The sequence below is a fragment of the Mustela lutreola genome, chromosome 11, assembly GCF_030435805.1.
Source record: "Mustela lutreola isolate mMusLut2 chromosome 11, mMusLut2.pri, whole genome shotgun sequence".
Classification (NCBI taxonomy): domain Eukaryota; kingdom Metazoa; phylum Chordata; class Mammalia; order Carnivora; family Mustelidae; genus Mustela; species Mustela lutreola.
The window spans coordinates 24,177,174-24,191,711 of NC_081300.1; the positions used below are offsets into that span (position 1 = coordinate 24,177,174).

Below are 14,538 nucleotides of genomic sequence, written 5' to 3' on the forward strand. Positions count from 1 at the left end.
AACATGGCCTGAGGGCACCTCAGTCGCTCGTCCGGGGCCTGGCTATGCTGCCGCGATAGTGGTGGACAAGAACCGAGAACCCACATGTCCTCTTGCTGCTGTTGTAGGACTCGGTCACTGTGGAGGTCTTTGGGCAAGCTGGCCGTTCTGTCGGTGGGCAAAGGGGAAAAGTTCACCAGTCTCGATCCAGTATCCCAAAGCGCGGCGGATTTGAGACCGAGAGATATAGATCGATGACTCACACCCTTGACTTCTTCAATGTCCAGAATCACTTTATTCGGTTGGGGAGCAGGTATGGAGGGGACTTGCTGAGCAGGAGACCAGTCTGCCCTGTTGGCCAGTGGCAGGAGGCCACCGCTGGCGGCTGCTGTGAGCAGTGGGCGGGCGCGGGTCCAAGGAGCAGGTGGCTCCCTCCAAGGCTCCAAGGAGGCTGGGTGCTGTCGTTCGCAAAGAAAATGGCACCAGGAAAATCTGTTGAAATAAGCCTTTCTTCCCTACTTTTCAATAAACACATCTACTGTTTTACTCACACATTTTCTTAAAGGACAAGATGATAAATACTTGGGGCTCTTGGGGCCACGCAGTGTTTTGAAGCAGCTATTCAGCTCTGCTGCTGTTGTGGGAAGTAGCCATAGACAGAACGTGAATGAGTGAGCATGACTCTCCTAATAAAACTTTATTTATAAGAACACATCATGGGCCGTGGGCTCTGGGCCATAACTTGGCAGCCCCTGCTTTACTCCTTCAGTTCTGATATTTGGTTTTCTGCTTGTCATAGTGGAGTACCGCTTATTAGGATAGTTTATAAAGAAGGGGCTTTCTGGTCAGTATAGTGCAGTGATCCTAACTGTTGTTAGAATTCAATAGTCCTTCAATACCTACTACTTAAATTCCTACCATGACGTGCAGTGAAGGCTTTGACAATGGACAAAGAGTGAGTGAAGGAGAGAAGTGATTTGTCCCTCTTGGGATGGTCCAAAACCCACTTCCTGACTAGTAGGACCTAGTTGAGAGCAGGATACACGAGCTCGGATTGAAATCCCAGGACTTTACTCCCCGTGTGGGTGTAAAGCCACCCATCTTGTCTGGGGATACCAACCTCTGGCTTTAACCCGTCTTCGTTTTTTTCAGTCCTTACTCAGTTACACTAAATTTTTTGGCCTCCAGCTCTTTTTGGTTTTTTGTTTTTTTCTTTTTAATTAGGCTAAACAAAGCCAGATATTTCAGTGACTCGTACATCTCTGTAGACACTTGGGAATACTTGCCGTCTTGGTACCCGTCGTCAGTTCAGTTCCGTTATTCGTGTTTCTGAGCACCTGTATGCCAAGGCAAGAACAGGGATTCATTATATTGCTGTTTCTTTGTCTATTTTGAAACTTTTTACAAAAAAAAATATGAAAAGTAAATCCCAGCCCCTATGACACTTACACAGAGTAATAGTCATTTGTCACTGGTGAAGTCTAGAGTGAATCTGTCTAGTTCATGTCTGGGTTGTCCACTTTGTGGATAGTTTTTCATCCCAGCATAGTCCGTCTTTACCTCCCAGTTACTATAGGTGTCACTCTTTTTAGGCTGTGTAAATTATTGCCTTTAAATGCATCTGGAGAGAAATGTGGGAGACCACTGTATTATTTCTTAAACTGTGTGGTAGGTTGACTGGTGTTCTGTTACTCTGCAGCCTTTTTTTGTAGGTCTGGTCTTTTGTACTTCAAAAAGAAATGATTATGTTTTAAAGCTAAACATAAGTTTTTTTTTTTTTTTTTTTTTAAGATTTTATTTATTTCACAGAGAGATCACAAGTAGGCAGAGAGGCAGGGAAAGAGAGAGGGGGAAGCAGGCTCCCTGCTGAGCAGAGAGCTTGATGTAGGGCTTGATCCCAGGACCCTGGGATCATGACCTGAGCCAAAAGCAGAGGCCTTAACCCACTGAGCCACCCAGGTGCCCCTAAACATAAGTTTTAAGAGATGGTCCATGTCATTGATGACTCCCGTGCTCAAGTCAGTGCGGCATCAGGTGTTGGCTCCGGCAGTTCGAAGTTTGATGTGTCCAGACCCGTGAGGGGGCGTGGAGTGTGGCTCTGCTCAGCGGTGGCCAAGAGCCAGCTGGCTGTCCAGCTCCTCCAGCAGTGCTCCCAGAAGGGCCTCCTCTTCCTCCCCCGTCGGCAGTTTGGATGTGGGACACAGATGTTTGCTGGTTATTATGTTCCAAGAGAAATGACTGCAGATAAATGACCATTCTTATTAAACTCATAAAAACATCCATAAAGTATTTGGTTGAAATGAAGTTTAAAATGAGTCTGCATGATTGCTGTTTCTCCTTTGCTCTTGGAGAAGTTAAAATGGTAGCATAACCCATCTGGTTTGATCAGAACAATCAGAGTGAGGATATTTCCCTTTTAGTCCAGGGAGCGCCTTTGCCCTCGGAGCTGTTACTATGACTAGTAATTATGCGGTGAGGAGCCGGATCACTTTAGGAGTCATTGGCCCAGAAAGGAAAAATCAAACTTTTTTAAAGTCCTTTTAAAAAGGGTAAAATGTCCTTTCTATCCTACCAGGGATGCTGAGTGTCATTCATTCCTTTTTTTTTCCCCCCAGGAGTGAGAGAGTCCCATCAGATAAGCATTTTTAAGATAATTGCTTCTATCCTGCACCTTGGAAACGTGGAGATTCAGGCTGAGCGTGATGGCGATTCCTGTAGCGTATCAGTAAGTTGCACACCAGCACCCAAGATAAAACATACACAATTTACTCTGTTCCTAGAGTTTGATACAACTGAAATGTGTCTTTACACTCAGAGGACACTCGTAGGTTATTTATTCTTAACAGTAATGGTTTCTGTTCTCTTGCTGATAATATTTTAAAAGAACAGGTCCTTTTCAAATCAGCTGCCATCAAATTTCTATCACCAAGGGCAGGGAATTTAGTGGCTATTGAATAAATTATTTTTCTTATGGATTGCTTTTCCAAGGACCCTGAGGTCCATGGAATTCTACAAAGTGTTCTCCATCCATGAGTACTTCCTGAGCTCCCCACTGAGGTCTGCACAGCTGGACACCATATTTGGTGTCCACGGAGCTTGCAGTGTAATTGGGTAGACAAAAGACAACCCTGCTTGGCAAGATTCTGGCAGTAGATGCAGAACATTGAGACACCTTTATGAAAGTATGGCAAATTGTGAATGATTCCATTAATGCTCACAGTGACTGTTACTTTCCTGGTGCCCAGTGTAGCATCAGATATGTGCCAGGTACGGAATGTCTAAATGGGTACATGTGGGAGATGGTGGAGATGTGTGGTCCCATAGTCAGCGGCTGGGGTATGCTCTCTGCTGTGTGTGTCCAACTAGGTCCACCCTGGTGTTCCCACCTTGAGTGAGTCTGCGGTTGCTGACTAGACACCTCTCTTGTGCCCCTTAGTTGCTGCGTCCTGGGGAAGTCCAAAGGAGGATTCTTGTTGCCAAAGACTTAGAATTTAGAAACCCGGACTCTGGGAAAAGACACAAGACAGTACTATGGAATGTGAACGTGGGCCTGTGTCAATGCCACTCACAACTGATGCTTTTTCAATTGAACAAATATTTATTAACCTCTTGCTGTTTGCCTAGAGTTAGGGCTTATCAGAAGTTGAAACCAGTCCTGCCTTTAGAGAGAGGACCCTTGCCCCATATATTGTTCCTGAAAAAGAAATGGTCTTGGGGGCAGAGGGTCTCCTGGGCCCATCAAGGCATCCTCAACATGGAATCTGCTACCTGAGGAGAGCTTTGAGGCTCACGTGCCTGGGCCCAGTGCGAAAGGAGGGAATGCTGGAGCTTGAGCAGTGTGGGAGACCACAGACGATGCTGGGTGTGTGTGTTGGGTGGGCAGGGAGATTGGCAGTGACGATATTAAGAGAGAGCCCCTGTTGTGCGAGGAGATCCTGGACCCCGGCGGGATGGGAAGTGGGCCTCCATGCAGGCCACATGCCCCCCACCCACCGACTCTGAGGCCTTCGGGCCAGGGAAGTATTGCTCCCATGTCTTTCTCCTTGTGAGGAAGGCATATTAAGGGTACCTAACCCCCATGTGTACCCCAGTAAATGCCTCTTGCTTCCTTAGGCAGCCGTGTATGTCCTGGTGTCAGGGACAGGTGAGATTAAGGACATGTGCTTTGAGAAACTCCTGGTTTGGGTCTGTGAGATACAGGAAAGGTGACACATATTCCCTGGGTTTCCAACTTACTCAACATCCCACTCCCCCCCCCACACACACATTGTGGATTCTTACAACACCTGTGCCTGTTCTCCATGGTGCTGCGCTTGGTTGTAATTTTATATTTTCCATGGGGGGGGGGGGGATTGCACATCTCTCCTCTCATGAAACATCACAATCTACGAAGGCAGCTACTGTTGGTGAATTATTGTAACCCAGGAGCTGGGACGGTCGGTGCCCAGCCCCTGGTAGGTGCCTGATGAGTGGATTTTTGCTCAGCACTAGTTTTGCCACTAAACTCTAGGGTGTGTCTGGTGTAGGAGGCCGTACCCGGTCTGGCAGGGGGACCTTCCAACCCTGACAGACACTGGCACCCACCAGTGTTTCTGGAAAGACTATATGAAGGTGAATACCAAGACACAAATTGGAGAAGACTGGACAGAGGGCACGGGTAGTGCTTTAGGGAGAAGATGGAGGAAGCTGACAGGTAAAGTTTTTGTTACCAAATGGGGCAGCAGGCCCCGTCTCTCAATAACAGGAAGTCAGGGGGTTTTTTTGTTTGTTTCTTAAAGATTTTATATACCTGAGAGAGAGTGCAAAAGTGCATGGGTGGAAGGGAGGGCAGGGGGAAAGGGAAAGTCCGACTCCTTGCAAGCAGGGAGCTCGATGCAGGGCCCCATCCACCCAGACACCCCAGGAAGTCAGGGCTTTGAGCACAGTAACTTCGCTTAGGCTGACCTCACGTTGTTCTCCGATGAGAGGCTGTGCAGAGAACTCATTGTGAGTCAGGACAGCAAGGGTTAAATCCTGGTTCTGCTGCTTCCTGATAGCTAACCTCTCTAAGTCTGCTTCCTCATCTGTGGAGTGGGGGCTGATATGACCCCGATATGACAGGAGCCCGGGGCTCCCGTCGCTCTTGACTCATCCCCAGCAGTTTGTTGGCGGCAGAGTGGACCTTGTGGACATCCCTGTTACTTCACAGGGTGGGGAAAACTAAGGCCCAGAAAGACCTTAATGACTATTAATGGTCATGTCGGGCCCCAGCCAGTGCCGTTTGCCCCGAACCACTGCCATCCTGGAGCTGGGCCACCTTTCCCGGCCAGGGTCCCCCAGCAGGTGCCAAGCCCAGAGCTGGGCGCATGGTGTGCGCAGGAAGTCTTCATGAAGTGGTTGCTGGTGAAAGTCTCTCTCGGATGGATTTTGGTTTATTCCTCTGGTGCAGAGGGTGGACCTCCTGCTGGAAAGGCTGTCTGTCCAGACGCAGTATGCCTTCTGCTCTGGAGTTTTGATTTTTAATTAAAGCGTTAAGCTGTGTTTGTGACTGCCAGAGTTACCTTGGAGAGGCAACAGAGTGCAATTACTTGGGCACCAGAGGCAATTTGTTTCTTGAGTTTGGCAATATGGGCCCACAAAACCTAATCTACCTATGATGCTGGCCGTTTTTAATGGATTTAGCATCATTTAATTAAGCCTAATGTAATTACGTGATGTTCAGTCAGTCGCAGTTAGCACCTTTCATCAACAGTCAGAAGGGGGTAACAGAGGGACAAGCCCCATGCCACCACACAGCCAGGAGCCTGTCCTGAGGCGAGCATCAAACAGTGCCCGGACATGGGCTTCTGTCTCCGCTGCGTTCCCCGGGGAGGTGCTGGGTTGGGGTGGGGGGGGACAGAGCTCCAGGGGGCAGGCTTCGAACCGCCCTGTCGGCTGCTGGGAGGCCATCTACAGGTCAGGGAATCCAGTGGTAATGCTATGCCAAGCAATTAAGAACACCTTGGAAGTAGGTCGGATTGAGAAGTTGGACTCTTACCGCCTCCGAACCTGTTGCCTGCCAGGCAGTCCCCAGGCATTTAACAGCACTGCGGGTGGCTTTCTTGGGAGGGGTGTATGGCAGGGGGAGGTGGGCAGGTGCAGGCAGGCTGCCACCAAGAGAAATGCTGTCCATCAGGACAAGGAGCCATGGCAGCCCCGCCTGCTGTGTGCAAAGATGGAGGGCCTCGTCCTCCCCACCCAGTCCAAGCTGACTCTCTTTCCCAGCTGGATCAGGAGCTCTGGGCCACAGTCAGCGCTACCTCCCCACCCCCCATTCTCTTTACCTGAAAAATGAGAGGGATTAGGTTAGAATGATGATTCCCAAGGAATTATCCTGGGAACCTTAGCCCTAGGCAATTTCTTAAGAAGCTAGGGGTTCTTTGGTCAATTAAGTTCAGGAAATGCTGCATAAAATATGTCTCCTGGGGCTCTCAGGGTCCGTTAATACACCATTTCAGCTGTGTCTAACCTGGTGGCATCCCTGGGCCCCTGTTGTTAGGTAAAGCCCATTAAAGTGCTTTGTAGCTGTTGCTCCACAGACCGTATTTGGAAGAACACTGGCCTTACTGGGAGGTTCTTTCCTACTCTGACTTTCTATTATTTTGTAATTGTGTTTGCTTTGGGTAGATGGATTTTAAATATCTGTAGAAGGAAAAAAAAGCTGGCCTGGGGAAGTGGTGTTAAGGAGGAAATGGTACAGTTATCTGCGTTAATTTTCATTGAACGCTCAAACTCTCATTTAGATCCTCCACAGCAGCCTCATCAGAAAATGAGTCCCACAAGCAAAGGCAATTTACGGCCATTATAGAAGGTGGCAACATCGTGTTCTGAAGGATTCCCTTTCTGCTTGAGACTTAATAAGCAATCTGGCAAGCTCATGGTTTGGTTATCCGCTTTCCGGGTGGGGGGAGGGCATTTAGATGAGAGAGCAAAGAACGGGGGCGGGGGGGTTGGGGTGCTCTGAGTGCAGAGCAAGGAGTATGTGACTTACACATGGGGGTGAAGTGAAGACAAGACCTGCGGGGGACGTGCTTACCGGGGACCACAAGGCCAGGTGATATGATGGGTACTTTGGGTAAATGAGGGTCGAGATTAGAGGCAGCTGGGTATGTTGGGCGGAAGGTGCTGCTTATCTCTCTAGAGAAGGGTTTTCAGGAGGTGGAATTCCTGGTTTTCTCTCCAGCTCTAAAAGGGTGGTATTACAAGTTGCAATGTTCCGTGGCTCTTCTCCAGTCAAAGTTTGTTCTCTGTTCTTGCTATTTGTCCTCACTTTCCACATCAGTGGGTTCTTTCCCCAGGCAGCAAGGGCTCTAAGAGTAGAACACCAAGTGTGTGTTACTTACTATCCCTGAGGCTAAGGTGCAGGAAAGTATGCTCAGAGCACTGCAGTGTTAATGTGGGGAAGCATGTCCCATTGGCTCAGCTCTGTGTTCGTTCTAGAACATTCAGCTGTCGGATCGGGTGCAGCTTGCCCCGAGGATCGGGTAATGCTTGCCCGTGAGGACGTCTTTCCAGGCTGTGGGCTCAGCCATGCATGCGGGACTCTGCAGATGGAAACCGTACATTTACCGTGATTCTGCATCTGCTGCTTTGTATGGTTCCTGCTGCCTTCTGGCTCCTTATTCCTAATGGATTTATCCGTCCCTAAGCTATCAGTTCTCATTCTGCTCCCTTCACTCAAGAAATTCTCTCTAGGCTGTGACTTGGCAGCCGGCTGGCCATGGAGGAGAGCAGAGGAAAAGTTGAGAAAGCTTTTGTTTTGCAAAGCCCTCATCCTTCAGTGTAACAATCAGCTGCACCAACACACTTGGGGGCCTGCTTGTCCCTCTGCTTAGTGGTGTGGGAGTGCGCGAGCCTGCTGGTGCTGCGGCAAGGGGTGGCGAGGGGCGTTGTGGGTCTGCGGTGCTGGGGGAGGGGCTCATTTTGGCTCGGGGTGGTGGCGGGCAGGGTACAGTGGCAGGCTTGCCCTCTGCTCCCTCCTGAAGCCCTCCTCCGCGTCTCTTCCAGCCCCAGGATGCACACCTGAACGACTTCTGCCGGCTGCTGGGGGTGGAGCACAGCCAGATGGTGCACTGGCTCTGCCACCGCAAGCTGGTCACCACCTCTGAGACCTACGTGAAGACCATGTCCCCACAGCAGGTGGCCAACGCGCGCAGCGCCCTGGCCAAGCACATCTACGCACAGCTCTTCGGCTGGATCGTGGAGCACGTCAACAAGGCGCTGTGCACCGCCCTCAAGCAGCACGCCTTCATTGGCGTCCTGGACATCTACGGGTAGGCCTGCTCCTGGCCTCCTCTCCCGCCGCCTGATGGCTGTGTCGTCCTTTTTTTAAACAAGCAAACAAGCAAAACATTTAAAGGGAGAGCAAAAAAGAAACGCAAGTGGGGATAGGGAGAGGGAATAGCAGGGACCCCGCAGAGCAGGGAGCCTGATGTGGGGCTCGATCCCAGGACCCTAGGATCACGACCTGAGCCGAAGGCAGACACTTAACTGACTGAGCCAGCCAGGTGCCCTGATTGTGTCTTCCTGCTAGCATCTCAGAGTTGGCAGGGGACCTTGCTTCCCAGTTCTCATCCAGGCAGTGTGACACATGGGAGCATTTTCTGTTGTCACAGCGACTGGGGTCTCTACTGACACCTAGTGGCCTAAGATTTGGGATGCTAGGTGTCTGACAATATGGAAGGCAGTTCCAAGGAAGAGTGGCCCCTTTCAGTACCCCAGTAGCTCCTGCATGGAGAAGCCCTGTACACATCCGTCTTCACAACTGGGAAACAGGCCTGGCGAGCGAAGGGTCTTCCCGGAACTGGACGGGAAGCTGCTCTGAACGCAATTTCAGGCTTTGTGTCTCAGCTGTTTTATTCAAATCTACCATCTGACCTCATTCACTGTGTTCCCCATCAAGATGGTTATTATAATACCATAATTTTGCCCAGCACTGTAAGACTTGTGTGCGGTCATTCTTGAGGCTTCTCTTCCTTTCAGAATTCTAGCCTAACGGCAAGGACTGTTATTTATAACCGCGTCTTCTGCAGGGAGAGGCAACATGGCTCAGCGGAAAATCTCCCTGACTCGGCGTCAGAAGACAGGGGTGGTGACTCACGGCTGGCCCCAGCTCGCTCCCCACCTCACAGCCTCCTTCTGGTCCTTTGTTTCCCTAGCTGGAGGGAAAGCATTGAGCCACAGTCTCTCTGAGGTCCTTTCCAGATCCTTCTAGAGTTCTTTGAAGTTCTGCATCCTGATCTGCAACCTCCTTTGCACATCTTTTATGATCAACGTCTTGCCTTCTTTAAGCTAATAATAGATTGAATCCTCCTGGGTGTTCATATTACGGAAGGTTATGGCTTCTGTCTTAAAATAGAAGTTCAGACCCCTGGAAGTGTAGAGTTGTAAGAACAGGCCTGCTCTGGTGGAAACAACTGCTTAGTGGGCTGATGGACTTCTGTTGAGACTAGAGCAAAGGGAACCTCCTAGAAGTGGCCACGTCCCCATGCGAAGATTGGCTGTCCTCGTTAGAGCTCTGCTGTACTTGTTCACGGTCGGGCTTCTGATCGAACAGTGTTGCAGGGTGTGGAGCACATGGAAGGAGGAGACTTGATTTCTGGCATCACAAAGGCCTCGTGCTGAGGAACTAATGCACATACATGAGCCACATAATACAGGAGACAACCGAAGAAATTCTAGAAGAGTCCATTTGAAGGTTTGGACACTCAGTGTGGGATGAGTGTCAAGGCAGGAGAGGGCATGCTCGTTGGCACCGTCAGGGAAAGCTTTATGTGGAAGGTGGGGTTTGAACTGGATCTTTTAAAGGGAGGGAGTAAAATACAGGAGGTGGGGGCAGCAGCTTTGGGACCCGGGAGCACCGTCATGATGTTGGGAAAAAGCGAAGTGTGGCAGGGAAGGCTCCTAGCGGGTGAGACGACAGTGGGGCATCGCCGAGAGCCCGAAGAAGGCGGATGCGTCCTCTCCAGGCTGTTCGGGATTTCATCTGAGTGGCTGGGTCCAGACCATTTCTCCTGGCCACTGAGTGCCTGCTTTGGGCTCAGCCCCTCCCATTTCTCTGTGGAGAGCATGGAGCATTTCCTACCCTGGGAGCCTGCCTCCTTGCTGTCAGTAATTCCATTATTCTCTTCCCCATGAGTATTTTCAGGAAATTGGGTTCCCCTGAAAATCTGACCTTTCATGCTCCCTTCTGAAGTAAGACCCAGAGAAGCCCAGGCCACAGCATTTGACCCGATTCCCTGACTTTACCTAGGTAAGAATCTAATTTACTGTGTTTTTGATCGGGGAGACAAAAAGGTAGGCTCAGTGTTGTGACTAGCATGGGAAAACATCGTGACTTCAAATAAGGAATTGTTGAACACTACATCAAAAACTAATGATGGACACTCTATGTTGGCTAACTGAACATTAAAAAGGCAAAACAAAACATTGTGACTTGTGTACTACCGCTGCTCACTACTGTCATGGTCCCCTGCTGTCTTCGTGGCAGCACAGCCTTCCCTCCCTCCCCGGCATCCGCAGTGAGAGGCTTTGCTCTGTGCTGGCCTGTCATGCTGCTGGGTCTGGCGACGCCACCGGGCTCGGACAAGCTGGATTTTGTGCTTCTATTTGCTGTTTACTTTTTTCATCATTGAGTCTGTTCTTCTCAGGTCCTGTGACTGCCCAGAGGGGAGAAATTGATTTCAGGGAAGGCTTGTCTGTGGTTTGAGGAGATCGAGCCTGTGATGAGGTGGGGGTCCCGAGAACTCGGTCTTCTGACCCATGCGTCAGGAGTGGGCACAGAGTGGCCCTGGCTTCCTTGGCGTTCCACGGTAGGGCCACGGGCCAGGTACTTAAGAAGTTTCCTACTCTTCGTGCTTCCTTCAGACATGCTGTGCCATCTTGTTTTCTTTTTAAAATCCTTGTTCTTAGGAGCTCACTTCGTTTTCCACACTGTGCTGCAAAGCGGTCCTGTTGGCACAGCGAGGCACCCTCCCCTCGCAGAGGTCCAATGGCGGACACGGACACATGCTCCTTGGAATGGTGCATTTGTGCCCTCGAGGCAAAGCGCGAGATGGCAAGTTAGAGCTAGGGCAGGCTCACAGTTAGCGAGCTGGCTGGCTGTCTGGGCCATCTGTTGCCAAGAAAGCACTTAGACACTTTCCCTGAATGTCCGTAAGCATGCTCCTCAGCAGTGCGAGTCTGCCGAGAAATTGCTGTTAAGAGTTTGCGCTGGCCGAGGCTCTCTTCTCTGGCCAGAAGGCATGTAATGAAGTCTTAGGAGGTTAGAACCAAAAACTTCACCACCAGCAAGCAGATCACTTGGACTGGTGGTACTGTGTCTGCTCTGTCTGGTCGGAGACATCATTTCTTCGTCTGGAAGGAAATGACAGTGATGGATGGGAGTCTGGGCTGACCTTGAATGGAGCTGTTTACTGTCCTCTCCCTTTTGCAATCCTGATATCTGTCTCCTTTTCGATGGACTTTCAGATGTCTTACAGAAAGCCGCTGGATCTTTTTTTTAATGTGGCCGTCCCCCCATTCTCTGGGTGGGACGTCACACCTGACACTTTTCCACCTGTCGTCTTCTCCAACACCCCCCCCCCCCAACCGCCAAACTGATTCCTGTCTTTATGCTTCGTTCCTAATGTACCTAGGGGAAGTGATTCTAAGGACAATCATCCTCCATGACTTCAGAAAAGTCCAGCATGATTTTTTTTATTTTTTGAGTTTTCTATCCAAATCTCTGACCACCAAACGCTGGAGAGGGAGAGAGCATCTCTCCATGGTCTCATTGTGTCTCAGCCCTAGGCGGGGGGAGACATGGTGCATGTAGAAGATGCCCTTGGGATGACCTAAAGTCTTTGATTATCTTCTTTCTTGTCATCGGTGAGCAAAAACGGCGGCATGTGGAAGCGAGAAAGAATGCGAAGGATGGTGGGGATGTGCTTCTGAATATATTAAGCCCCGTTCGTTAAGAAGAAAGGAATAAGGAATTATCTCCCTCTTAATCAGGTTAGAAATGTGCGAAGCTAGCCAATGAGAGTGGGATTGCCACCCCCTCCCCGACAGGGAGACACTAATTAGTAATTAGTGGGGTAACTGTCCCCAGATGAACTGTAGCCCCTGTTCAGGGAGTTATTGGCTCACCAGTCAAGCTCCTTCTGGAAACAACAGAAAAGTGTTCTGTAGGGTGGGTGAGCTGCTCCAGAATTTTCTGTAAATGTTTAAAATGTTACTACAGAATCCGCTGCCAGAGCAAATACTCCTTTCTTTGTAGGTAAGAAAACAGTGCAATGACCAGCATCATATGTAGGCACCCTGCCACTAACACGGTGTTCTGACTGGTGGTCTGGATGGTAGGAAAGGCTGTGAACCCCGACATAAAGGGCACAACGGTGGGGAGCCGCTGCTCAGAGGCCAGGTCCCCAGGTTCCCCAGGCCCCCAGTGCCCTGGCAAGAGGGATGGCTCCCCCCCACCCCCAGCTTGCTCCCCTGCCTCAGCTCCGAAAAGTGCAAAGCAAGCAGTTCCCATGCAGCAGTTTAGCCAACCCGAGCCCAGCTTGTCCCTTCAGTGAGGGTCCGTGACGTGGCGGCCTCCCTGCCTGCGGGTGTTTCTTACCAAGCAGGGGATGGAAATGAATAGGACAGAGCCAGGCAGCTTGTGGCCGGGCTTTCCTTTTCATGTTACATTAACCAGCGCCTGCCTCTCCAGGCTCGAGGAATTGTAACTGTAATCCTTCATTCCTCTCCCCTCCTCACGGCAAAAAGAAATGGATGGCTTCAATTTTCAATTTGGGAAAAAGGCAGTTAGTTATTTGTCTTTGATTTGAGCCTTCGACATGCCAGGGTGGCAGGGGCTTTGGCTGCGGCCAGCCTGCTCTTTTCTTTCTTTTTTTTTTTTTTTAAGATTTTATTTATTTATTTATTTGACAGAGATCACAAGTCGGAGAGGAAGGGGAAGCAGGCTCCCCGCTGAGCAGAGAGCCCAATGTGGGGCTGGATCCCAGGACCCTGGGATCATGACCTGAGCCGAAGGCAGAGGCTTAACCCACTGAGCCACCCCATGCATCCAGGGGCTGGCCCGTTCTTGACATGGACAGTTGTACTAAGAGACCTTGGAGGGAGGAGGAGAGGTGTGCGTCATGCAGAGGGACAGTGGAAGAGCGGGTGCAGGGGTGGGGGGGGCCAGTGGAGAGGAGCAGGCAGGACCCAGGAGGAAGGAAGTGGGTTTGCTGGGATTTTCTTTCTTTCTTTTTTTTTTAATTGTATTTTATTTCTTTTCAGTGTTCGAGAAGTCATTTTTTATGCTTGCTGGGATTTTCGGTCCTCAGCTCTCACATTATTTTCTATTTCTTGTGATATTTCCTGACTTTAAACTAGCACCCATCTCTACTCAGTGCTTTTTAATAATACCAGTTTTTTAAAATAATTTTTTAAAACTGTAGCTCGAAAAGCACCTAACATAAAACTTAGCATCTTAACCATTTTTTTTTTTTTTTAAGATTTTATTTGTTTGAGAGAGAGAGAATGTGCATGGGAGCAGGGGCAGAGGGAGAGGGAGAAACAAACTTGCCGCTGAGCAGGGGGCCTGACGCGGGGCTCCACCCCAAAGACCCTGAGATCATGACCTGAGCCAAAGGCAGACAGACGCTTAACCGGCTAAGCCACCCAGGTACACCCACCTCCCGGCCCCTGCCATCTTAACCATTTTTAAATGTACGGTTTAGTGGTGGTAGGTATACTCACATTGTTATACAACAGAACTCTGGAGCACTTTCATGGTGGAAGCCTAAAACTTTACACCCATTGAGCAGCTCCCATTTTTCCCTGGAAACCACCATTCTACACTGTTTCTGTGACTTAGGGCTATGTTGGATGCCTATGTAAGGGGAATCGTACAACATTTGTCTTTATGTGACTGGCTTCTGTGAGTTAGCTCAGTGTCCTTAAGACTCCCCCATGTTGCAGCCCGTGACAGAATCTCCTTTCTTAAAGCTGAGTAACGCTCTAGTGTGTGTACACACCACCTTTTGTTTACCCACTCTTCTGCTGATGGATGTTCTGGCTTCTTTTAGCCATGGGCTGTTGGGAACAATGCTTCAGGGAACGAGGGTGCGCAAGTATCTCTTCTAATTCTTTTCAACATATGCCCTGAAGTGGGGTTGCTGGATCATATGACAATTCTATTTTTAATTTTTTGAAGAACCTACAGATTGTTTTCCATAGTGACCATACTATTTTGCATTCCTGTCAATAGCACACAAGGGTTTTGGTTTCTCCACATCCTTGACGACGATTGTTATTTTGAGGTTTTTGGTCATAGCTCTCCTGATAGGTATGAAGTAATCTCTCCTCGTGGTTTTGATTTGCATTTCTCTAATATTTAGTGATGTTGGTCATATTTCATATATTGTCTTTGGAAAAATGTTCAAGGCCTTCACCTATTTTTTGAGTTATTTGGTTTTTGTTGTTGAGTTGTAAGAGCTCTTTGTATATTCTGGATATTAACTCCGTATCAGAAATATAATTTGCAAATACTTCCAACATAAGTTGCCTTTA

General features: G+C 49.4%; 1 protein-coding gene across 2 annotated transcripts in view; it reads left to right on the forward strand.

Annotated features, from left to right (window-relative positions):
* The window catches only part of MYO5B (myosin VB), a 345,627-nt gene that overhangs the window by 212,306 nt on the left and 118,783 nt on the right, over positions 1-14,538 (forward strand). For both annotated transcript variants that reach the window (XM_059138813.1, XM_059138812.1), the window contains exons 9-10: positions 2,595-2,704; positions 8,005-8,270. In XM_059138813.1, coding sequence (XP_058994796.1) covers positions 2,595-2,704; positions 8,005-8,270 — 376 coding nt within the window. The remainder of the gene's footprint in view (positions 1-2,594; positions 2,705-8,004; positions 8,271-14,538) is intronic.